This window comes from Delphinapterus leucas, chromosome 8 (assembly GCF_059928025.1).
Source record: "Delphinapterus leucas isolate spDelLeu-1000000601 "Yukka" chromosome 8, BTC_Dleu_Yukka2, whole genome shotgun sequence".
In the NCBI taxonomy this organism is placed as follows: domain Eukaryota; kingdom Metazoa; phylum Chordata; class Mammalia; order Artiodactyla; family Monodontidae; genus Delphinapterus; species Delphinapterus leucas.
This window is the reverse complement of record NC_143136.1, coordinates 107,993,274-108,019,396: the sequence shown is the minus strand read 5'-3', so window position 1 is coordinate 108,019,396 and position 26,123 is coordinate 107,993,274. Positions and strand designations below refer to the sequence as shown.

General features: G+C 52.4%; 1 protein-coding gene across 2 annotated transcripts in view; it reads left to right on the top strand.

The window, feature by feature from the left end:
* Window positions 1-7,781: 7,781 nt before the first annotated feature.
* Window positions 7,782-26,123, top strand: part of LIMS2 (LIM zinc finger domain containing 2) — a 36,004-nt gene continuing 17,662 nt past the window's right edge. Inside the window, exon 1 of one of the 2 annotated variants that reach the window (XM_022590559.3) lies at window positions 7,782-7,874. In XM_022590559.3, the coding sequence (XP_022446267.1) occupies window positions 7,864-7,874 (11 nt within the window). In that variant the 5' untranslated portion in view covers window positions 7,782-7,863. Of the gene's footprint in view, window positions 7,875-20,977; window positions 21,079-26,123 lie in introns of those variants that run through there. The other variant, XM_022590557.3, reaches the window with a different exon arrangement.

Genomic DNA, 26,123 nt, shown 5'->3' with positions numbered 1-26,123 from the left:
GGGAAGTCCCCATTCTTATTGATTTTTAAATGAATTGATAACTAATTAAAATTTTTCATTTTAATTTCTAATATGGTAAATATTGATAGATATAACCCACATAAATAAAAGTATCCTTGCTCTACCTTGGTATATCCTTGGTACCAAACTATCTTTGGTATCCTCAATACTTTTGAGAACAATTTACATATATGAGTTTATTTAATCCCCACAAAATCTTTATTAGGATTATTGTTATCAACCCTGTTTTACAGGTGAGGAGACTGTGGCTCAGAGCAGGGAAGCAGTTGTCCGTCACACAGGAAGTGTGAGACAGTATCTGAACCCACGTAGCCTGACTCTATGGTCTATACTCTTCAAACCACGATGCCACACTGCCCTTCAGAGCGTGGGTTTTTCCACTTGATACAGTGTTTCTAAGCCTCAGAGTAACCATTAGATGCCGGCCCAGCCCCTTTTTGTCCCAGGTGTCTGCACGCTTCTTGCCCAGCAGACTCCTTGGGCTCCAAGTGTCTTCATGTGGACAACTCTGGGGGTGGCCCCAGGGGGAAAGATGTGCAGCTGATTTCTGCTTTGCGTTCATGCTTGGACCCCACCCTTACAGACTCGGTCCTAATCGACAGACATGCAGGTGGAATTACAGCTTCTCTGGGCGGCACCGGTCAGAGGCCTTGGGCCTCCCTGTAGCTGGTCAGTTAATGGAGTAGCATTAGTGCTGCTCAAAGTTACTGTGCCTTGGCGGGGCTGGGGGTGTTCCCAGACCTGCTTCTCCCGGGGCAAATCTCAGGCTAGTGAACAGCTATGAAAGTCCGGCATATGTAAGATGACTTTGAGCATTAATTGCATTTCCAAACAGATTCCATTTTTCAAAGAATACTTTCCTTCAAGATTTCCTCGAATGATAGATTCCCTTGGGTGTAGACTCTTTCAGTTCTACAAATTCAGTTCAGGAATTGATGTGTTGAGTAAAATGATATTTGAGATGCTTTCAGCAACAGGAGTATGATATGTACTCTACAATTAGGCAGCTCATCATACATGTATAAAACTGACCAAGAATGTTTAAAACAATGTTCATTCAACAAATATTTACTGAGCAGCTTCTCTGAGTAGAGAGAGCCCCGTCCTTGGTCCAGGGGGTAGAGCAGTGAACAGGGCAGGAGTCTGTTCTTGGAGAGTTTACATTCCGGTGTCTAGCATATTTATAGCATGATGGCAAGTCATTTTAAACAACACGTCAATACAGTATAACATCACTGGTTCCAGCAAATTGCTGAGTGCCTGCTCTAGATCTAGCTGGCCCTCTTGGGTGCTATGTTGTGTAAAAGTTCAACAGTTCCAGCCTCGAGGGGTGTAGCGTCTGATTGAAAAACGAAAACCAGTCATCCTCGTGAAAGTGGTGCACACGAATGCCGGCCCACCCCTAGCCAGCAGCACAAACCCAGGGAGATCCCGGAGCAGCATTTACGTACTACGCAGTGTGACTGATGCCCAGAGCTGGACGACTGGGGCCGCCCTGCTAAGTGCCCATCAGTGTGGCCATCTGCCGTGAAGAAACAGAGCATGGAATTGCAAACGCAAAAGGAGCACAAAATAACTCTGCAAGCAGATCACCAAATAACTCTGCCCAAGTGAGACTGGAACAAAGGTGTCGTCAGCACCCACCTTGGATGGTGCAACTCAATTTTTCTTCTTTCTTCTTTCTTTCTACTTCTGGACATTTCCCAATACAATGAAAATTTTATAGCAGAAGATTATAATTGATTTGACATAAATCATCTTGAGACTTTCCTTCTTGGGGAAACAGTAACTGGCAGGGAGGTGTCTTAGTAAGCGGTCTTGGGTTATTCCATGTGGTTGCAGGTTCTCTCTTCTTGTGCCCTTGTCGGGGGGTGGCTTTGGCCTGCGTACCTGTTCTAAGCATCAGGCTTCCCAGGGGCTCATGAAGCCAGTTTAGTGAATGCTCAGTTTAGCAGGGGCGGCTGCACCTCTGCTGGCCCCTCTGAATTCAGAGGACAGCTGTCGCTCCATTTGTTCTGCAGCCCTGGCTCCCCGCCGGCAGGGAATAGGCTTTCAATGGCCCGCCCAGCAGGCACCTCCCCAGGGAGGCGGGCCCTTCCTTCCTGGGCTTCCTGCATCTTCTCCCCATCCCAGAAGTGCCTCCTGCCCCAGCGCCAGCTCCAGCCCAGCCTCCTGTCCAGGGAGAGATGGGACTGAAATGCCTGGGTACCCCGTGGTGACTGGACACTCCCAGGGGCTGCCCAGGCCTTCTCCACGTGGCCACGCCAGGAGGGCCAGGCAGCTGCTCTTCCCCAGAGAAGTGGCGGGCGGTGCTCGGGTATGGAAGCAGCAGAACGAGGCCCGGTGGCGACTCAGCCCTCTGAGGTAGAGAGGCTGTGTGGTGCCCAGCGAGTGGTGCTTTTTGCTCTTGAGATGTGCGTGGGGCCCTGTTCCTGGCTCTCCCTGCCATTCCCTTTATGCCTTCTAAGTGGTCACGCTAATGTCGCTAATGGGGAAAGGGACCAGCGCTTGGGGGGGAATGCCCGGCTTACCTTGGCCGGATGCTGGGCCTCCTGCTGGGCAGGCCAAGGATGGACAGGCTGCGGGTGGGCGTGGGCACAGCCGATCTTTATTCTGCACACGGGTTGGAGATGCTCTGATGGGGAGGTTGGCGGTTGGTCGTCCTCGTGGAAAAGGGAACGTGAAACAGACCTCGGCGCATTGAAGAAAGGTGCTTTTAGAAGCAGGGAGAGGCTGGGGACCCTGCAGGTGAAGAACTCTGTGGTCACTGTGCACAGGTGGTTTCTTGTTGGGTGACGGAGGCCATGATGTTTGAGGTGCAAAAATGTGGCATTGCTGAATGCCTGCTGGGGGCTGTTCTCTGGCCACTCTTGTTCCAAACTCGGGAGTCAAGTCCGTCCCAGAGCCAAGGTAAGAGTGAAATGCATTTTTCTTTTCAAAGTTCAAGGCAGGCAGTCTCTGGAAAGGCCGCCGAGCCATGAGTGGTGAAGCTCCTTGGCTCAGCAACACCCCTGAGTAAACCAGACCCTGAAGAAGGGTCCTGTGTTCTCCTTACCCTGAAGAAGGGCTCTGGGTCTCTCTGTTTGTTCTACAAGTGTTGCAAGAATTAGTGGGTTACGATTCCACCAGCTTATTTCACTGAGCGCTGCGTGGTCCAAGAAGTAAGGACGTTTTGTGCTGGTCAGACGGTGTGTTCTGAGGGCATGCTCACATTTTAAAATGGAAAAGTGTATTTGTCAAAATGACAAATGTTCTGGTGTCTGTGGGTGTGCTGCCCGCTATTCATTTCTCAGCCTGGGAAGCCTGGGCTGGGGAGAGGCTCCGGCTGGAACAGCCCAGGTGCTTCCCTGGCCCTCCCCAGGGATTCTCGCAGGCCACTTCTGGAACGAACTTTACACTCGAAAGAGCTGGCTAATTTGAGTAATGTATTCCTACCCTACGAGGACCAGTGCTTGATCACCCCCAACACCCTGAGAGGGAAATGCCCAGACCAGACACAGGGGGAGAGACCCCTGGGGCCCTCACATCACATGGGCCGTGACACCCGTCCTGCCTGCTGGGAAGGCCCATGGCAGGAGAGACCCTGAGACCTCCTTCTCTATCCCATTGCCACATGGGGGAAGGGCCTTGGCTCTAGAGAGGCCACTCGAGGCACCTGGAGACCCCCAGTTCCCACTGTCCTCAGCCTACTGATGAGGCCATGCTGGTTGAGGGAGGCCCAACCCCTCCTTTGGCCCCCATGACCCCCAGCCCCCCACCATGGGACCCCTGGGCACAGGGCTAGCTCAGGTGTGGTGCTGGGCTGGAGTGGGGAGTGAGAGGGTGGTTGGGCGGGGCAGCCAGGGAAACCCCTGGGAAGGGGGTGCTTACAGATGCCCAGAAGGTGTGGAGCCTGCGCCCGGGGGGGGGAGGACCCCAGGCCTCCCTTCTAGGACAGCTCCCGTGTCGCTCCACTGCTTGCTTTGTGGCTCAGCCTTGCCTGTCTCAAAGCCCCATCTGTCCTGCTCTGAATCGGCACATTAAGTGGGTGATTCACGCCTCACTTCTGAGCGTCATCAGGGGCTCCTTCCCTGTCAAACCCCAGCCTACGAACTGCACCCTTTCCCCCTCCCTCCCTCCCACGTCTCTGCTCCCCTAGAGCAGGATTTCTCCAAGCAGTTATAACGTTCTCTGTCACCTCCATTCTCCCCCTAGGGTGCTGCATGCCCCACTGCAGGGGAGCACCGTCTGCATGGCCACAGTGAGGAGTGCTCCTAGGGGTGGGGCGCTGCAGGGTCCCACTGCACCCCTCCAGCTGGACTCAGGTCCCCTCACACGCACGGGCCTGCTCTTGACACCAAACCCAGGTCCCTCCCTGTCCTGCAACCGGAGCAGCTTGCACATGGGAGCAGTCATACCCTCCGGGCTTCTGTGATACCTCACCCCTCTCCTCCTCACTCCCTGGTCCCCTGACCTCTCACCCTTGGAGGGCTCCTGGCTCAGCACAGACACCTTCAGTGACCTCATGAGCCCCAGGGTTGAAACTCCATCTGCACCAAACCTTCCACATCTTTGCAGAGATGGGACCTCTCTGAGCTCCAGGTTCACAGTGCCCACTCCCCCACTACCTTCCCTGGGATGTGCAACCGTGTGTTTATGGTTTCCTTTGCTGTGCAAAAGCTTTTAAGTTTCATTAGGTCCCATTTGTTTAATTTTGTTTTTATTTCCATTTCTCTAGGAGGTGGGTCAAAAAGGATCTTGCTGTGATTTATGTCACAGAGTGTTCTGCCTATGTTTTCCCCTAAGAGTTTGATAGTGTCTGGCCTTACATTTAGGTCTTTAATCCATTTTGAGTTTATTTTTGTGTATGGTGTTAGGGAGTGTTCTAATTTCATTCTTTTACATGTAGCTGTCCAGTTTTCCCAGCACCATTTATTGAAGAGGCTGTCCTTTCTCCACTGTATATTCTTGCCTCCTTTATCAAAGATAAGGTGACCATATGTGTGTGGGTTTATCTCTGGGCTTGCTATCCTGTTCCACTGCTCTATATTTCTGTTTTTGTGCCAGTAACATACTGTCTTGATTACTGTAGCTTTGTAGTATAGTCTGAAGTCAGGGAGCCTGATTCCTCCAGCTCTGTTTTTCTTTCTCAAGAGTAAATGCACACATCTTAACTGTACATTTCATGATTTTTGACAAAAGCATACACTTGTGTGACCCAAGCCCCTATTAAGATATAGAACATTATCATCACCCCCAAAAGTTTCTTCATGTTCTTTTCCAGCCAATCCTTGCCTCCCACACACACCCTGAGGCAGCCACCATCCTGACTTTTTTCCACCACTGTCTAGTTTTTCTGCTGTAGAGCTTGCCATAAATGGAGCAGGAGCTCTTCTGCATAAGGCTTCTTTCACTCAGAGTCATGTCTGGAGATTCATCCACTTTGGTGTCAGTGTTGTGTCCGTCCTTGCTTAGACTCCGCCCCTGCACTCTGGCCCTACCTTCTCCCTTATTCCCCATGCCCCGCCCTCCCTCTCTCCAGACCACCTTCTTTCTGACCTCAGGGCAGCAAAAAACAAAAGCCAAAAAAACCCAGCACTTGTTGTTTTTACTGCCAACTCTTTTCCTCATTCAAGCGTCACCTCCATTTGCCCCTCCACTCTAAAGCAGCCCCGCACACTGCCTTTTCTTTGCAGCACTTGTCCCTGTCTAAAATCATGTTTATTTGTTTACAGTCTCTCCCCACCCCCAGCTAAACTCAGTGAGAGCTTGGTCCAGGGCCTCTTGTTCACAGCTGTACCCCTGGTGCTGATATACCATGAATAGTCTTGAATGAAGGGGTGATGAGTGAGTGAACATCTGAATAACCACTGCCAGGCGACTGCCTGCTCTTTCTTGCAAATCTGACCTGTAGCTGCACTGTAGGGGGCTGGCCCACGACTCCTGGAGGCTCCACATCTCCAGTGGGGCTGAACGATGCCTCAGTCGTCGCCCAGCTCTTGCCGAGTTTGCCCCTGGCACAGGGAAGAGGCGCTCTGGATGAGTGAGCAGCAGAGGGCTCTGGTTTGGCCACAGGCAGATAGTCTCCTGCTCAGCAACAGTACAAAGGGAGGCTGGAAGGCTGGAGGGCAGGCATGGGATCCCCTACAGGTAGGCAGCAGGTCCCTTTGGTGTTTTGCCGTCTACTTTTCATCCCCTTTGGTTCCCACAGGACCCCAGTATTCGCTTAAGCATCCAGTCCATTTCTGGTGCACGGCCCGCAGCACACTTGCTTCTCTGTGTTCGCAGTTATGGAAAGCATTTGTCTCTCAACAGGCAGACGACCCAAGAAATCATCCACATTTTACACTTAACCATCAAATTACAGTTAATCAGAATCAGCTAAGACACGTTCGCAAAAAGAACAACTGCAAACCACACTAGTTTCAAGATATCAGCTACTTAGGAACAGGTGCCTTTTCCAAGCTTATTCTGCAGATATAAGGCTGCACGGTAGTATCAATTCATCTTTCTGAATTCCCCTGTTTATTCATAGGTTGCTTATTTTGCATGGCCATTTCTAGATAGTCTTTGTTACCAAGAAGTAATGCGTGACGTTCAGTCGGGTTAATAGACCAGGCTGCTCAGTTCTGCCCGCCCACCCCCCCACGCCCCCCGACGGTGTCATTTGGGCCTTCCCCCCCCCCCGCCCCCCGACGATGTCATTTGGGCCGTCTCCAATTATGAGCTACACTCCACAGCCCCGCTAGAAATATCGGCCTTTAGGCACAGTGAGGTTTTTGTTTTGTTTGTTTGTTTAATACTTTTCTCAGAATAGATTCCCTAAATGGTTTTATATCGCCAGGTCACTTTAATGGCTCTTCAGCTTACCAATAGCGAGCGCTTCATCATAGGCAGGAGGAGTAGTACCTGGCCCTCCTCCCCAACTTCGGCGTTTGGTCTGTCTTTACGAAGTACCTTCTGCTGGGTTAGGGGGCTGCTCACAGACTTGGATGAGATGGTAATTTCCTGGGGAGGGCACTAGGTAATCTCCTGGCCTGGCATCTAAGGATGCAGAACCTGGCTCCTGACTCCGAGGGGCGCCCCTCGACCTTGACCTCCCTGGAGGCGAGACTGCGTGGACTGGGAGTCCCCAGTGCCCCGGGAGGGAGTCGGTGCCCAGAAACATCCGTCTGCGGAATTAAAGCGCGAAGGTGACCCCCTTTCCTGCCCGGGGCCGCAGCGGGGACTCCGGGCTTGGGGGCCAGCGGGGAGGGAGGTGGTCTCAGCACCGCCGCTCTCTCCGCCGTCCTCCCACCCGCTGCGTGTGTTCGCGTTCCAGGGCGGCCCGGGACAGCGGAGGGGGAGCGCCGGGTGGGGCGCCCCGGCGGGGCGAGGGGGGCTCGCTCGCGTTTATTATAACTTCTCTCCCTTTTAAAGGAAAGCTATGCCCGGAATCCGGGAGGTGGCGGGCGAAGCCGGCTGGGAGGACGTGACCCACGCCCGCCGCAGGCCGAGCTCGGATGTCCCCCGAGACAAGGCGGCGCGGGTGGCGCGGCGCCCCCCCCCCCCCCGCCAGCGCTCCAGCGTTGGGCTCCCAGCGCCTCGCCCGCCCCCGCCCACACCTCGTGGGCGGGGCGCCTCCCCCCCCCCCCCCCCCGCCCGCCCCAGCTCTCCGGCCGCGGCCCCCACCTCCCGCTCGGGTGGCTGGGCCGGGCCGGGCTGGGCTGGGCTGGGCCGGGCTGGGCGGCGGGCGGAGCGGCTCCCGGCCTTTTTTGGGCGTCTCCTCGCTCCGCGCGGACCTGCGGGAGGGCGCTCGGCGGGCGGCGGCGGCGGAGGCTCTGGGGGTCCCGAGGCGGTCCCGGTTCGGCGCGCTCGGCCACCATGACGGGAAGGTAACTGCCCCCGGGCGGAGGGCGCCGCTGGCCAGGGAGGGGGGCTGCGCGACAGGACCCCCCCGCCCGCCCGGAGCCCTTCCCGCACGCCGGCCTCGCGCGTCCCCTCCACCTCGGCCGCTCCCGGGCGGCAGCGCCGGTCAGGTCAGCGGCCCCTGTCCCGCGCGTCCCGCCCTCCCGCCGGCCCCGGGCAGCGGCAGGTGAAGGGCCTGTTCCGTCCCCCGCACCGCCTGCCCCGCACTACTGGGCCGTGAGCCCCGCCCCCTCCGGAGAACCGGGGCTCAGGGCTCCGAGGGGCGGGGACTTGCTCAAGGTCACAACCAACTAAAGGGCAAGGCGTCAAAACCCAGGCTGTCGGCTTCTACCAGCTTTCCTGTGTGATCCTGTGAGGCCTCACCTCTGGAGCCTTCTGTAAGCCAGGAATGGTTAAAATGCTAAAAGGTCTGTCTGGGGGCCTGGCCAGAACTGCCCGCAAACAAAGGCTGCGCGGGGATAGGCTGGGGACAGGAAACTCCCCCAGGCCTGGCCCAGGTTCTGCTCTCATACCCCTTGTGGCCATTTCACAGATGGGGTGACTGAGGCCACAGAGCCCGAGTGACTCACCAGGCCAGTCACATGTCCACCAGTTCCTGGCCAGTGTTGGCCTCTGCGGCCCTTTCTGGAACGTGGCTGGGTACAAGTGCATGACTCACGGCTGGGTGGGAGGGGCTGGTCTCTGAGGTCCGGGCGCCCCCTTCCAGCCAATCCCTGGGAGGAGGATGCTCTTCTTCACCACCCCTTGAATTCGGCGGAAGGGTGGAGGGCACCCTGTGGCTTTGCTGGGGAAAGGGGCTTGGAGAGGCAGTGTCCAGGAATGGGGAGCAGCCACTCGGGACAGGGTGGTGGACCCAAACCTAGGTGATGTGCAGGGCGGTCACCCAGCCTGCAGAGGCACATTGATCGCTATTAAGGCTGTGGCCCCGAGTCTTAGGGCAGCCCCAGAAACCAGCACGGATCCTGTCACCTGGGGAGTCCTGTGCTTCATATGCGATTTGCTGCCCACTTCCCAGACCTCCTGTCCCGACCCAAGTCTGTGGACAAAGCCAGCTTCCAGCGCTCACCCCTCCTAGTGCGCTCGTGTCCTCCGGTCCCTCGCAGGGCGCCCCAGCGGCTGCCTCGCTCCACACCCTCAGAGCTTCCGGGGAAAAGAAGGGAGAGAGAAGGACAGGGACGGAATCAGGAGCAGCGACAGATGGGTGGTGGGGTGGGGGTGGGATGCGTGGCAGGTGATTCTCCAGGCGCAGAAGAGATCGTAGGGCAGAGCCGCAGGGTGCCAGCTTCTGTAGCAGCTTCTGCCCAGATTCCCCGGGTGGGCGTTGAGGCAGAAACCCGGACGCACCTCTGTTCCCTCAGCAGGAGTCCTCTCAACCCTGAGTCCCGGGTGTCTTCCAGGGTGAGGGGGCCGTCGGGTCAGCCAGACGCAGCCCGGCAGGAGAAGCTGGGAAGGCAGGCGGGGGGGTGGGGGTGGGGGAGCAGAGGCCAGCCTGCCCCAGCTGCTGCCTGGCTCCAGCGGGCTCCCTGAGCCTGAAAGATGCTGGTCGTCAAGTGACACAGGGATCAGAGTGAGCCTTGGAAAACACTGAGTCGGGTTTTTCCTTGTGAAAGTAAAACTGCTCATCTTAGAGAGTTTGGAAAAACCCAGAAACACAAAAGGTAACAGAAACATTAGAAGAAAGAAAGGAAACACCAGCAGTTCCACTCCTCAGAAATGCCCTCAGGAACATTTTGGTGGCTTTCTTCTTTTCTTGTGGTGTATTCTCGTGCTCATTTGTTTTTCACAAGCTGTGAGTGGTCTGTGAGCACAGTGTTCCACCCTCCTTTGAACTTTGCCTACCACATGCGGCGTCCATGCCAGGGCTGCCTAGCCTCCCCTCCCCACACAGGCATAGGGGCCAGGCTGGCAGAGCAATGGACATTCAATCTTTGGGGTGGGCGAGGTTTTTCCTGTCCCAGAAGCTGTGAAGTTTCATTTTCATGCCACCATGCCCTCCACACGTCCACTGCCCCCACGAGATGCCAGGGCAGTTCTCACACCTGGATGCTGGTTCTCCGCACATCATCCCTTGCTGCCCAGACCAGGCTGACCTTTGGAAATGACCCTGTCCTTGTACACCTCATGCACCTTCTGGGGCTGTCCCTGCCAACGGCGTAAAGTCCCAGCCCTCCGTGGGACTGGAGCAGATGAGACCGGAGGGAGGGCAGTGGGGAGCCACTGAAGTGACCTGGGGTGACATGCATGACCAGGCATGTCACCCCATGCCTGGGGCTGCTGAGGAAGAGATGGGGAAGGAGACTGGCCAGGAGGCAAGAAACGGGAGAGCCTCTGCTTGGCAGCCATGGGGCTGGAGAAGAATAGACGGACTCAGGGGACCTGGGGGGGTGAGTCTGGACCCAGCATGGATCCAGGAAGAGGATGCCCAGTTTGTGGTGGCAGGTGTGGGAGTGGACACAGAGCTAGTTTGGGCCATGAAGCATTCGAAGAGCTGTGGTGAGTCTAGGGGCAAACCCTGAGACTGGACATGAGGGCCTGCAGCCCAGGAGAGGGCTGAGCTAGGGCGGAAGAGTGAATGAGGCCTGGAACGTGGGCGTGGTTGCTTAGGGAGCAGCTGTGCTGTGGGAAGAGGCTCAGCCCCAGCTGCAGCCCTGGGGACTCTGGACCTTAAAAACACCGCATCTTTGTCCCAGCTGAAGGGGCCTTTGGCATCACCGGTTTTCAAGCCCGGGTGGGTTACGTCCCCTACCCAGGGACCTGGCCTGGCAGCAGCTCTCTTCCAGAGGGAGCCTGGGACGTGGTGCTCGCAGCAGTGTGACTCAGTGGCTTGGCCTACCCACCAAGTCCCACCCACTGCATGACCGGCATCCGCAGAGGCTGCCAGATCTCAGCTGGGTCCCACGCTCGGTACGGTGCAGAGTGGGGCTGCTAGAGCCCTCTCACACATACCAGCCTCCCCCGACCCCGATGTGCTCCCAGCTGTTCCCCACCCTCCTCAGGAATACGTCCAGTGACCCCCTCAGCAGAGGAACCTGCCGAGGTGCAGCTAGGGTGGCAGCCAGAGCCCTCAGGACAGCACATGGGGCTGTGGTGGAGGCAAGGGTTTAAGCACAGTGGGAAGTGGGTGACACGGGATGTGCAGCTGAGGCCTAAGCCCCAGGCTGGGCCCCGCCCATGGCCCCTCACCGCCTCCCTTTTCCTCTGCTTCTAGTGTAGACTCCCCTCTCTGGCTGGCCTGACCTGTAGTGTGTGCCCAGTTCCGTGCTATAACAACACCTCTACCTGGGCTCACTTCAAGCTACCCACGTGATGTGAAGCAGTTCACGAAATTCCTGAAAACTGAGCAGTCAGCAGTGTGATCTGGCCCAGGGTGGCCCGGGCACACCGCTGTGGAGAGGCACCAGGCGTTCCCTGCACAGCGGCTGGCCCGCCTCTCCGGCGACACTGCTGCTCCCCGCTCCCACCTACCACGCGCACATTCTCACTTAAACCTTCCTGGGGGCTTCATTTCTAGGTGGGGAGCGGGGCAGAGGGAGGTCCCTGAACTGTGCTCCTTGCTCTGTTTATTCAGATCTTCTGAATTTCTGATGATGTCTATTTACTCGAATTTCCCGTGAGGCAAGAAGGTTGGGATACACCACTCATCATCTCAGGCATGCCAAAGGATCTGGGCGAGTCGTCTTCGGCCCCCCAGTGAGGTTGGCTCTGGCGGAGAGGCTGTTTGTGGTGGTGTCGCTGGCTCCCCTGGGGGTGGCACTAACCACTGAGCCGGAGAGGCAGCGCCATCTCGTGCCTTGCTGGCGGCTGCCCTGGCCCTTGTCTCTGCCCTAGTAAGTGACATAGTTGCATTCATCGCTACGTGTGTGCTGCTTAAACATTTGAGATAGGAATCCCATGCTATGAAATTCACTGTTTCAGAGTGTACAGGTCAGTGGCTTTTAGTACATTCACCACGTTATGCAACCATCACTACTAATTCTAGAACATTTTCATCACTCCCAAAAGAAAACCATTTGCAGCCAATTCCCCCCGCCCCAACCCCAGCCCTTGGCAATTCCTAGTTTGCTTTCCGTCTCTACAGATTTGCCTGTTCTGGACGTTTCATATAGATGGAACCATACATTAGGTCACTTTTTTTTTTTTTTTTTTTTGCCTGGCTTCTTTCATGTAGCATCATGTTTTCAAGGTTCATTTATGTTGTCATATGAATCAGTACTTTGTTCCTTTTTTTAGCCAAATATTCCCTTATATGGATATACGACATTTTGTCTATATGTTCATCTGTGGTGGACATTTGAATTGTTTCCACTTTTGGCTCTTACGAATAATGCTGCTGTGAACATCCCTATATATATTTTCTACTTTCTGGAGCATACACCTAGGAGTGGAATTGCTGAGTCACATAGTAACTCTGTGTTAAACTTTTTGAGGAATTGCCAAGCTGTTTTCCAAGTAACAGCACAATTTTTACATTCCCACCAGGAATGTGTGAGGGTTCCAGTTCTCCACGCCCTAATTATTACATCATTTCCTGCATTAGTAGGTGTAAAGTGGTATCGCATTATAGTTTTGACTTTTATTTCCCTAGTGACTTGTGATGTTGGACACCTTTTCAGGTGCTTATTGGCCACTTGTATATCTTCTCTGGAGAAACGTCTACTCAAATTCTGTACCCATTTTAAAATTGGATTCTTTTTATTGTTGGGTTGTAAGAGTTCTTTTTGTATTCTGGATATTAGACACTCGTCAGATATATGATTTGCAAATACTTTCTGCTGTGGATTGTCTTTTAACTTTCCTGAAAGTGTCCTTCAATGCACAAAAGTTTAAATTTTGATGAAGTCCTATTTACCTATTTAATTTTGATTGCTTGAGTTTTTGGTTTCATATCTAGGAAACTGTTACCTAATCAATGGAGATTTATACCTATGTTTTTTTTTAGGAGTTCTTTAGTGTTAACTCCAATATTTCAGTTTTCAATCCATTATGAGTCAGTTTTTATTTATTTTTTATTTTTTATGAGTCAGTTTGTATATATGACCTGAAGTAGAGGTTTAAAATCATTCTTTTTCATGTGGTTATTAAGTGCTTCTAGCATCATATGTTGACAAGACTATTCTTTCCTCAATGAATTGTCTTGGCAGGCTTGTCAAAAATCAATTGACCCTGGATGTGTGGGATTATTTCTGAATTCTCAATCCGATTCCACTGATGTATGTGCTTATCCTTATGCCAGTACCATACTGTTGTGATTACTGTAACTCTGTAGTAAGTTATGAAATTGGGAAATGTGAGTCCTCTGACTTTGTTCTTTTTCAAGTTGTTTTGAACAACTATTCTGAGTCCCTTGCATTTATTTCCATATGAATTTTAGGATTAGTTTGCCCATTTCTGTAAAAAAGGCAGTTGGAATTTTGATATGGATTGTGTTGAATCCATAGGTCATTTGGGGGGAAAGGTATTGCTATCTTAACAATGTTAGGTTTTCTAATCCATGAACATGAGATGTCTTTCCATTTATTTAGGTCTTCTTTATTTCTTTCAACAACGTTGCAGAGTTATCAGTGTATAAGGCTTACACTTCTTTGGTTACATTTATTTTTAAGTATTTTTTTCTTATTTATTTATTTATTTTTGGCTGCGTTGGGCCTTCGTTGCTGCGCACGGGCTTTCTCTAGTTGCAGCAAGCGGGGGCTACTCTTCGTTGCAGTGCGTGGGCTTCTCATTGTGGTGGCTTCTCTTGTTGCAGAGCACGGGCTCTAGGCGCACAGGCTTCAGTAGTTGTGGTTTGCGGGCTCTAGAGCACAGGCTCAGTAGTTGTGGTGCATGGGCTTAGTTGCTCCACGCATGTGGGATCTTCCTGGCCCAGGGCTGGAACCTGTGTCCCCTGCATTGGCAGGCAGATTCTTAACCACTGTGCCACCAGGGAAGCCCCGTATTTTTTCTTTTTGATGCTATTAAAAACGGAATTGTTTTATTAATTTTATATTCAGATTGCTCATTGCTAGTGACTTTTTGTATATTGTTCTTTTATCCTGCAACCTTGCTGAATTAATTTACTAGCTGTAATAGGTGTGTGTGTGTGTGTGTGTGTGTGTGTGTCGGGGGGAGTTCTTTAGGGTTTTCTATATATAAGAAAATGTGATACACGATTAGGGATAGTTTTACTCCTTCTTTCCAATCTGGATGCCTTTCATTTTCATTTCCTGCCTAGTTGTCTTTGCTAGAACCTCCAGTGCAATGTTGAAAATAAATGAGAAGGCTGGATATCTTGTCTTGTTCTTGACCTTAGAGGGAAACCTTTCAGTCTTTTACAATTAAGTATGATGTTAGCTGTGGTTTTTTTGCAGTTTGAAGAAATCCCCTTCTATTCCTAGATCCTTGAGTTTTGTTTTGTTTTGTTTTGTTTTAATCATGAAAGGTGTTGGATTTTGTCAAGTGTGTTTTCTGCATTCACTGAGATGATCATGTGGTGTTTTCCCTTTATTCTACTGATATGATGTATTGTATCAATTTTTTAATGTTAAAACAACCTTATCTTCCTGAGATAAATCCCATTTGGTCATGTTGTATAATACTTGTTATAGGCTTCTAGATTCAGTTTTGTTGAGGACATCTGTATTCATAAGGGATATCGATCTGTAGTTTTCTTGTGATGTCATTGTCTGGTGTTGGTGTTAGGGCAATACTGGCCTCACCGAGTTAGGGTGTTCCCTCTTGGTTGATTTTTGGGAAGATTTTTGTGAAGGACTGGTGTTAATTCTACTTAAACATTTGATAAAATTCGCCAATAAAACCATCTGGTCCTGGGGTCCTCTTTGTGGGAAGTTTCTTTTTCTTTTTTTTTTTTTAGTTACTAACCTATCCCCTGTACTTGTTACTGGTCTATTTGGATTTTCTGTTTCTTCTTGAGTCAGTTTGGGTAATTTATATCTTTCTAGGAATTTGTCCATTTCAACTAGGTTATTTAATCTGCTGGCATATGATTGTGCATAGTATTTCCTTACAATCCTTTAAATTTCTCTAAGTTCAGTCCCTTGTTTCATTCTGAATTTTAGTCATTTGAATGTTCTCTTTTTTTTCTTGGTCAGACTAGATAAAGATTTGTTAAGTTTTGATGATCTTACCAATGAACCAACTCTTGGTTTCATAGATTTTCTCTATTTTTTTCTAGTTTCTATCTGATTTATTTCTGCTCTAATCCTTATTATTTCCTCCTTTTGCTTACTTTGAGTTTAGTTTACTAATCTGTTTGTAGTTCCTTAAAATGGGAGGTTAACTTATTGATTTGAGATTTTTTTACTGTAGATATTTAGGGTTATAAATTGAGCACCACTTGAGCTTCATCCAATAAATTTTGGTCTGTTGTGTTTTCATTTCATTCATTCCAAAGTATTTCCTGAATTCCCTTGTGTTTTCTTCTTTGGTTCATTGGTTCTTTAGGAGTATGTTGTTTAATTTCCACATACTTGTGAATTTACTAACTTTCCTTTTATGATTGATTTTAATTTTATTCTGCTCTGGCCTGAGAATATGCTTCTTATGATCTCAATCATTTTAAATTTATTGAGGCTTGTTTTTTTTTTTTTTTTTTTTTTTTTTTGTGGTATGCGGGCCTCTCACTGTTGTGGCCTCTCCCATTGCGGAGCACAGGCTCCGGATGCGCAGGTTCAGCGGCCACGGCTCACGGGCCCAGCCGTTCCGCGGCATGTGGGATCTTCCCGGACCGGGGCACGAACCCATGTCCCCTGCATCAGCAGGTGGACTCTTAACCACTGCGCCACCAGGGAAGCCCTGAGGCTTGTTTTATGTCCTAATATATGGTCTGTCCTGGAGAATGTTCCATGTGTCCTTAAGAAGAATGTATATTCTGCTATTGTTGGGTGGAGTGTTCTATAGATGTCTTTTAGGCCTAGTTGGCTTATAGTGTTGTTTATGTCTTCTATATCCTTGCTTAGCTTCTATATAATGGTCTATCCATTATTGACAGTGGAGTATTGAAGTCTCTAGCTATTATTTTTAAATTATCTATTTTTCTCTCAATTCTGTCAATTTTTGCTTCAGGTATTTTGGGGCTTTGTTGTTAGGTGCATATGTTTATACTTGTTATTTCTTCTTTATGGATTAACTCTTTTATCATCATAAAATCTGCTTCTTTGCTCTTGTAACAATTTTTGCCTTGAAGTCTATTTTGTCTGATAGCGTAGCCACTCCAGTTCTCTTTTGTTTGCTGTTTGAATGGTAAATCTTTTCCATTCTTTTATTTTCAGCTTTTTGTGTTTTTGAATCTAAAGTGAACCTCTTGTAGAAAGCATGTAGTTGGATCACATTTAAAATATCCATTTAAAAAAGTTCAAAAAACTTTTAATTGGAAAGTTTAATCCATTTGTATGTAATGTAATTACTGATAACTGGGGTTTACATCTGCCACTTTCCTATTTTTTTCTATTTGTCTTACATCTTTTTTGTTTCTTAATTCCTACACCATTGCCTGCTTTTGTGTTAAATTATTTCATTATGCAGTCATCTTTAAACCAGATGGGAAAAAAAGGTTTACAAACAAAAAATACATTTATACTGTCTTTTATATTTATCTTACGGTTACCTTTACTGCTCTTAATTTCTTTTTTGTTTTTAAATAATTTAACAGGTTCTTCTCTTTTTTCCCTATTTATTTTTTCCTGCATTCAGTCATCGTTGCTCCGTGCAGGCTTTCTCTAGTTGTGGTGAGCAGGGGCTACTCTTCGTTGCAGTGCTCAGGCTTCTCATTGCAGTGGCTTCTCTTGTTGTGGAGCATGGGCTCTAGGCACGCGGGCTTCAGTAGTTGTGGCCCACGGGCTCAGTAGTTGTGGCTCACAGGCTCTAGAGCACAGGCTCAGTTGTTGTGGAGGACAGGGTTAGTTGCTCCAAGGCATGTGGGATCTTCCCGGAGGAGGGATTGAATTTGTGTCCCCACCATGCTGGCAGGCGGATTCCTAACTGCCACTGCACCACCAGGGAAGTCCCTGCTCTTAATTTCTTCATGTGGATTTGAATTATTGTCTAGTGTCCTTTCATTTCATCCTGAAGGACTCTCTTTAGTATTTCTTTTCAACTCTAGGATTTGTTTTTGGTCCCATTTTATAATTTCTCTCTCTTTATTGATATTCTCCATTTGGTGAGAGATTTTCATACTTTTCTTTAGTTTTTTAGATCTGGCTTCCTTTAGTTCTTTGAACGTATTTGTATCAGATGATTTGAGGTCTGTCTAGTAAGTCTAACATCCGGGCTTCCTCAGGGACAGTTTCTGTTGATTGCTCTTTTTTTTATGTGTCTAGGTCATTTTTTTTTGTTGTTTCTTTGCGTGTATCATAATTTTTGCTGAGAACAGGACTTTTCAAATAAAATAACGTGGCAGCTCTGGAAACCAGATTCTCCCTACTCCCCAGGGTTTGTTGTTGCTGCTTATTGTTTGTTTAGTGAGTTTTCTGAACAGATTCTGTGAAGTCTGTATCTCTGTCATTTGTGGCCACTGAAGTCTCTGCCTGGTTAGTTTAGTAGTCAGCTAATGATTGGACAGAGATTTTCTTGAATGTCTGAAACCAGTAAGTCTCCCAGCCTTTACTGAAGGCTCTGAGTGTATGTTGGGGCACAGTTTCAACATCCAACCAGGCATTTTACAACTCCGCCTTAGTCTTCACTTCCTGATTGTACAGAGCCCAAAAGGTCCATCAGAAGTGAGAGCTTAGGACCTTCTAAGGACTTTCCTGAGCATGCACGTAGCCCTGGGCATTCGCATGGCCATCTAGATTCCCAGGAATATGTCGGTTCTTTTTGAAGCCCCTAAGGACATCTCATTCCTTGGTTTTTCCTTTTAAGCTTTTTGATTAGTCAATTGCCCAACTGTCCCCTTTGCCTGTGACAATGGCAGCTATGATAGTAATACATAGGTAGCTGTGATAGTAATACATTTGAAAAACTCACCCCAGGAGAGGCTTTGAGCACTGGGTAAGTGTGAGTGCGGTCACATAAAAACCAGCCTTTCAAGTGGGATCTTCCAGGGAAGACCAGGTCTTTCTCCTTTGGGAATGAAGCTTTGAAAGAGTTTCAGCCCTGTTCTGCTCCCTCATTACTGGGAATGCAGCCAGTTACTTTTCTAGGCAGCTATGGAGTTAGGAAGTGGGGATTAAGGACTAGGATAAATTAAAACACCATAAAGGTGTTCTTACCAAGATTCAGCTTTTATAACCCCCTCCCAGTTGGTTATTTTTTAAATTTATCTATTGTTATTGAGGTATAATTGACATACAACATTATGTTAGCTTTAGCTGTACAACATAATGATTTGATATTTGTATATATTGTGAAATGATCACCACAATAAGTCTAGTTAACATCTAGTTAACTAGACACCATAGTTATAAAAATTTTTTTTCCTTGTTATGAGGACTTTTAAGATTTATTCTCTTAGCAACTTTCAAATATGAAATACAGTATTATTAACTATAGTCACCATGCTGTACATTACATCCCCATGACTTATTTGTCTTATAAAAGGAAGTTTGTATCCTTTGACCCCCCTTCACCCATTTCACCCATCTCCCACCCCCCCCCACCTCTGTCAACCATCAATCTGTTCTCTGTATATGACCTGGGCTTTTTGTTTTGTTTTGTTTTTAAAATTCCAAGTATAAATGTGACCACACAGTATTTGTCTTTCTCTTTCTGACTTATTTCACTTAGTGTAGTATCCTCAAGTTTCATCCATATTTTCTCAAATGGCAAGATTTCATTCTTTTTTTATGGCTGAATCGTATTCCATTGCATTTATATACCACATCTTCTTTATCCATTCACCCATTGACCTAAACAACACTTAGGTTGTTTCCATATTTTGGCTATTGTAAATAATGCTGCAATGAACATAGAGGTGTGTATATCTTTTTAAATTGGTGTTTTTGTTTTCTTCAGATAAATACCGAGAAGTGGAATTGCTGGATCATATGGTAGTTCTATTTTTAATTTTTTAAGGAACCTCTATACTGTTTTTCATGGTGGCTGCATCAATTTACATTCCCACCAACAGTGCAAGAGGGTTCCTTTTTCTCCACACCCTCACCAACACTTGTTATTTCTTGTCTTTTTGATAATAGCCTTTCTTTTTTTTTGCGGTACGCGGGCCTCTCACTGTTGTGGCCTCTCCCGTTGCGGAGCACAGGCTCCGGATGCGCAGGCTCAGCGGCCATGGCTCACAGGCCCAGCCACTCCGCGGCATGTGGGATCTTCCTGAACCGGGGCACGAACCCGTGTCCCCTACATCGGCAGGCGGACTCTCAACCACTGCGCCACCAGGGAAGCCCTTCGATAATAGCCTTTCTGACAGGTGTGATATCTCCTTGAGGTTTTGACTTGCATTTCCCTGATGATTAGTGATGTTGAGCATATTTTCATGTACCTGTTGGTCATCTGTATGTCTTCTCAGCAGTTTTCCTTGCTCTCTGGGTTACTGTAAGTCTTTGGTTAATTTACAGAGTTCTGAAAGAGGTGATGCTGACATTCCTTGCTAGATTTTCATTGCTTTTATGGAAAGACAAACTTTCAGAGGTCCTTATTCTGCCATTTTTGCTGACATCATTCTTACTGTGTTTTTGCAACTGTGTTCTCTGGAGCCAGAATGCTGGCTGGGGATCCCAGTGTGACTGGTACCTCCACCCGCACTGGTAAGAGGGGCCTAGGCCCCAGGCCATCGACTTGAAGCTGCTCTAAGAAAACTCTCTACAGTAGCTTTCTTAAGCATTCATCTCTCTCCATCAGCAGGTGGGAGGTGATCCTTCTACTTGTTGGCTCCAGGCTCAGCTTCTCTCTGCCCTTTAGCCCCTGGGGCCACCTTTAAGAAAATATTTGTTGAATTGATCAGTGCTTGGTACCTTTGGAACTGAGCTGCTTTGACAAACTATATACTACACCCAATGTTTGTAGTCATCTGGCTGTGTTTGGGGGTTGACCCCCAGGGTAGTTAATGAGTACTTACTTCCTCGTGTTTGGATTTACTAGATGACGTGTCTTCCTTGGTGTCTGGGACTGGCATCTGAGTCTCGATGGATCCCCTCAGTTTCCTCCTGCCCCCGTGTTGGAGGCCCAGCACCCTGGAACGATGGAAGGCATAGGAAGATCCTGCTCACGCTTCCTTGACCCCGCTAGAAAGGTTTTCCAGGGAAATGGAATCTAAGTTATAGATTTCTGCGAGTCCTCTGGATCCTTATTTAACGCTGCGCGTGGTGCCTGCCTGGCCAGCAGTGGCCACAGTTCAGATGCTGGCCGTGGGTGTTTGCACTTAGATCACAGTAACCCCCCCAGTCCCTTTAAGTAAGAAGGCATGGAAACGCTGCCTTTCTTGTGGTCTTCCATTGGAGGCTGCTGCTTCTGCTTTCCGTGGTGAGCTGGGGGGCTACCTGCCCTCTAGCTTTTGACAGTGTGGACCCCTTTTGGGGTGGATGGTTATTTGTTGGCCAGATCCAGGGACCGGGCTGCCCTGGTCTGGGTCTCCTAGGTGGCTGCATGTTCTCAGGGAAGGGAACAAGGCAAACGTGGGCATGTGCGGGAATCCCTCATCAGCTTCTTGACTGCAGGATTCCTAAGCTGGCTCAGTCCCATACTGCCCTCCTCAGATGTCTGTACCATCGTCAGCATGTCCAGGGGGCTTAGGGTTTCCTCGGAGGCTCCTGGCAACCCGGGATCTCCAGGCATCCTGCCCTGCCACTGTGGACTGGACCTCTCACCTCGGTGCACTTTGGGAGCTTCCCAGCGTGTTCCCTCCCCAGCCTGGACCCAACCCTGCCAGCCTCAGCTTTCACTGTGCTGCCCCCGCGGCGGGAACAATATCCTTTCTATTCGGAGTTGACTCTGCTGCCCTTTGGAGATCGCAGTGCGTAACGTGAGCTCCTGTGCAGAGGGGTGGGGGCCGAGGCGCCCCCCGCACGCCCGGAGTCCGGCCGCCCAGCCCGGCCGTTGGTGGCTGCCCGCCGCCGCACCTGCCCTCCGAGGCTGGGGTCCGACGGCCGGTCGGAGCAGGCGGCCCGCGACGCGCCGGCAGGAGGAGGCCCGCGCCATGGCCGCCCGGCTGGGCGCGCTCGCCGCGTCGGGGCTGTACCGGCGGCGCCAGCACCGGCAGAGCTCGCCGCCCGCCGCGCCCGGGTAGGTGGCCGGGGGCAGGGCGGGGGCGCGGGGGACAATGGCCGGAAAGCTGCCGCCGCGGGCCTTTCCTCGGACACCCGCCTGGCCCTTCCGACGGCGGCGGCGGCGGCGGCCCGGCTGCCCCGGGCGTGAGTTCGGCGCCGGGCGTGGCGGCCATGGGGGGCAGGGCGCGGCTTAATCCAGCCGGGTTTGCTGTCCTGGGATCAGCACTCTTGGGCAGGGCGCTGAGGATGGGGCGCTCAGATAAGTTGCCCGAGGTAACCTCCACGACCGCTTTCAGACTCGGATCGCTTTCTGGCCGCTTTCTAGATGAGCACCCTGGGTGGTCAGGGAACGCGCTGGACATCACCCATCCAAAAAATGGCTAAGCTGTGACTTGAAGCCAGGGTGGACTGACTCTGAAGCCTGAACTGCTTTATCCCGGGGAGAACTGCCGGTGTAGACAATGAGGAGAGCTTCCTTTGGGACTGGGAGGGGGAACCTGTGGGTACGGGATGGACCTCAGGGCATCTCGAGGATGAGTTAGCCTGGGGTGGGGAGGGCCTGAGGGGGCACTTAGATAGTGGAGCCCCCGGAGTGAGGGTGGGGCTGGGGGAGGGGCTCCTGGACATGTTGAAGTTGCAGGGAGTAAGAGCGGTGAGAGCCGTGGGCTTGGGGTCTTTGGCATCAAAATAGCAGGTGGGACCCCCGGAGGCGTGGGGGAGGAGCTGTGGGAAGGACGTGGGGTTTGCGAGGAGGGGGTGGGGATTCAGGGAGGAGACAGAGCAGCAGTCACAGAGGTGGGCTGCCTGGAGGCTGCGGGAGGAGAGCGAACCCAGAGGCTGATGCTCTGCGTTAAACGTGCACCCCACTGTGTGCTCAGGGTGCGCGCATGGCCAGGGCAGCCTTCCGGAGCGGGGCTGAGGGTTGAGCCCTCAAAGGTGTCTGGGAGGCCGTCAGGTGGGGGGCAGGGAGCAGAGGCTGCAGAGGGCCACCCGCGGGATACCTGTTGTAGCCGGGCTTGCACCTGCATCCGTGTCTCAGGCCCCTCACCAGGGGCCACACCAGGATGGGCACTGGACAAGCCCACTGCTCCGGTGGGGAATCCGGAGCGCGGGAGGCCAAGTGACTTACCTGAGTGAACGGGAACCCTCACCGGTTGGCCTCTGGATCACCGTGGACATCTGTGGAGTGAGCTGGGAGTGGGCGACCAGGGCCCTGATGGGCCAGAGGCCAAGCTGGAGGCTGGTGTCACTGTATGGATGCAGCACAAGAACTTGAGCCAGATGAAAGGAGGGCAGGGCTGATAGTGAAGATCAGGCCTCAGGAAAGTCCCGTGCACACATGCATGCACATACGTTCATATGCTAACCTCAGCTTGGTATTTCTTTGAGCTTCTGGCTTGTGACTGACTGCTGTGCGGGATCACCTGGCCTCAGCGACACGGACTCACCCTCGAGTGTGCAAAGGCCCCTGTGGCCAGCCCCTGCCTATTCCTGGGCCCACACGCTGGCTTTCTAGGCTCTGGTGGGTGGGAGACTGGAGTGGGGGATGGTCTGGGGCTGTTGAAAAAGCAGTCTTGAATGGTCATGCCTGTGTGATGCCACCAGGAGCTGAGGGGACGAGAGAGCACGGGTCCAATCCCGTGTGACCTCAGCAGGCTTCAGACCCTCTCTGCACGTCAGTTTCCTTATCTGGAACCAGCAACCTCCCCTCCCGAGGACCTGGCTTGGAGAGCACTCCCTCCAGCCCACCCCAGGCTAGAGCTCAGTGACGTCTTGCAACAAATAGGCTTGCGTTGGCTGTCAAGATTGAGAGCCTTTGGGGTGCCGCGGAGGGTCGGAGAAGGGTACAGGGTAGATGGGGGTGACCACCTCCCTCCTGCCCCACCGGCTGCCCCAGCCCGTCTCAGGGAGCGGGCACTTCTGTGACGGCATCCCCATGGCCCCTGCTCGGGAGCACAGGTGTGCCCCCCCACCCCCCAGCTCTGGGGTTTGGCCTCTAGGTGGTGGCCATGCCCTCGGCAGTGTCTGTGTGCTGTCCAGCCAGGGCGGGGCGGCGGTGTCTCCCTGCAGGTAACCGGGCAGACTGTGCTCCCAGCTCTTGGGCGGAATGTGTGTAGGCGGATGTAGCATGCGCGTCTCCCTCCTTTGTCCTTGCAGGGAGCGCTGCTAGGCCGGGGTGGCAGGGGGTGGTGGTGGTGGGGTGGGGGGTGGTGGTGGTGGTGGTGGTGTCCCTGAGCTGCCGGCAACAACCGCTCTGTATCCAGCGCTTGGCCTGCCCGGCCCTGTGCTCCGCGCTCTGTACCTATGCTGCAGGCAGCGAGTTCTTCGCTTCAGCTCTGCGGGGCAGGTCCTGCTCCTCGGGGACCTCTTTACAGATGAGGAAATGAGGCCCCGAGGAGCTGGCGCCTTCTTCCAGGTGCACAGCTGGGGGCTAGGGCTGTCAGGGTTTAACCTCGCAGGGTGGAGCCCAGAGCGGCCTCCTCCTGCAGGGGACAACTGGCGTTTTCTCTGACGGGCCTGTGGTCCGGCTGTCCGGCACATGAGCACGTCGGCCCATCCGTCTGCCTTCGGCCAGTGAGCTGGGGTGTTCTCTGTGGTCCGGAGCAGGGGCCGTGGGGACGCAGCCACAGAAGTGACGCCGGGGGTGCACCTGGCCGAGACCTGGGCTGGGCCAGCTGGTGGGGCAGGGGGGAGGTGGTCACCCCCGCACCCCACCTGTCTGTGCCGGGGCTTATTGCGAGGTGTGTCGGGGACAGACGGCAGAATCCTTGACCTGAGACTCCCAGGGACCCAGCCAGGGAACTAGACCCAGACCAGTGAAGGGCCAGCTGCTCTTTTGGGGGCCGGCTGCTGTGGTGACAGCGTGGAGACGCAGTCCCCAAATGTCTGCCTTGCGGGGAGGCTGGAGTTCCGGAGAGGCAAACCGAAGATGGGCCTGCTGTGCACTCTCTTGGTTAGGGTCCAGAGGTCTGGAACAATCTGGAAGCCTGGGGCTGCACTTGAATTCTTGTTTTGGCTTCATTTTCTGGGTCCTTTCAGTGGGGAATTCCAGGCTCAAGAGTCACAGGATTTCCTGTTGATTTCTGACTACTCCAAGACCTGCCAAGGTCTTGTTCGTGGCCAGGCACTGGAACTTCCTCCCAGCCACCTTGGGTATGTGTGTTTGGGGAGAACAAGGCCTCCAGGTTCACAGTGTTCTTGGGACAGGAAGCCATGCCTGTGCTGACAGAGTCCAGCCCAGCCCATGGAGACTGGTACTGATCGCCTTGTGGCGATCAGCAGGGAGCTGGAAAGGAGGGTGGTGGCCACTGTGCACAGAGCCTCCCTGTCATCTTGGGCTCTGCCCATCCCTCCTGCCACTGTCCTGCCTCCTTGCCCCTTTGGCTTAAATATGGATGCAGGAGACGGCTTTGGTCCCCCAGGTAACCTGGGGGCAGGCAGAGGCATGCAGAGGTGCACTTGCCTGGCAAGGCTTGCCAAGGAGCCTACCGGCCCTGCCCTTGCCGCGAGGGCTCCTCCAACAGAGCAGAGAGGAAGTCCTGCCTGGGTGCCCCAGCCCGGCTTCCAGACCGTGTCCATGTGGCAGCGACCCTCTGCTAGACCCACTGTCCACACCTAGACCCCTGACAGGCAGAGCCCTCTCCCACCTCCTGGGCTCGTCGCGCCTAGGGACCCCAGCACGAGCATTGCTCACTTGAGAATTCTCCTCCCTGTGCTGTGGCCATGAGGGAGGGGTGGGCTTCAGCATCCCGGGAGGCGGAACAGGCTGAAGAGATGTTCTCAGGAGACGTGCCGTGTGCCACCGCACGCGTCTACGCGATGTTGCCAGCTGGTTACATCTCTCCTCACTGAGCCTGACCTTCCTTCTGTGCCCACCCAGTTGACACGAGACAAAATCTCTTTGCCGCCCTTGTAGCCAAAGGCACAGGCATCAGGGTGCTGGGCGTTTGTAGAGACTGTCGGGGCTGACAGCCAGGCTCCTCCAGCCTGAGCCTTGGGGCCCCAGCCTGGAGCCAGCACACATCTGTCTGTGTGGCCATTTCCCCTGTAGTTTAGCTCGGATTCCACGCCTCCCGGCGGGATGTCTGCCACTTCCCCGGGGACAGCAGTTGCCCTCTGTGGATGAGGAGGTCCGCTCCCCACTCTGCTCCCATCTCCAATATTCACAATCTCACCTTCCCCATGGTAGGGTGGTTATATGTTTTGGGGGTGCAGGTGATTTGAAACTAAGTCGTGGTGCAGGGGAAAGAGCCATTGAAGTCAGACCAATCTGTGTTCAAATCTGGACGCTGTCATCTGCTCTGTGACTTTGGGGAAGTTACTTAACCCCTCTGAGCCTTAGGAAAGCAGGGTGGCCTCGGGGATTAAATAAGTGTGTAAAACCCGAGCCGCTCCCCTGTGTCTGCCGAGTGTCCCTGACACCTCTAGAGACGGCCCAGCACCATGTCTGAGCAGCCTGGGGGCCCGGTCAGTAACACTGACAAGCACAGCGCCGTCCGCTGCGGGCTTACAGTGGGCCAGGCACCCTGCTGAAAGCTTGTGTGTCCGTCGTCTAACAGCCTGTAACCCGTGGCCATGGCCGTGATTAGGGTCCTGCCACGGCTGGGCGCCTGGGCCCGGAGAGCGAGGGCCAGCCCCAGCCGCCCTGTGAGAGCAACGGACTTGAGTCGTGACTGCTCTGGCCGGCGTGAGCCCGGCGACGGCCGGGCCTGCGCCTGAGCCCCTGTGTGGGGCATCAGGGGCTGCAGGGTGTGGGGGAAGGTTGGGGCCCCAGAGTCAGGCGGGGGACCGGTTCTGGTGTAGACTTTGCCTCCGCCCACTGTGGCCTTGGTGGTGTGCGGGTCACTCTCTCCAGGCCTCCGCTTGTCCATCTGGGAGATGGAGGCGCTGCGCTGGCCTCGCAGGGTTGTCATCTGGGAAGGCCACCGTGGCCTGGCATGCGCTGGCACCCAATGTGCCCGAGGCACAAGGTAGCTGCAGGGATGGGTGACCCAAGCCGGTGCCGGGCAGCGTGGCCCCGCCTGTGTGACTCAGTCCCTGCGGTGTCAAGGCCGACCCGGG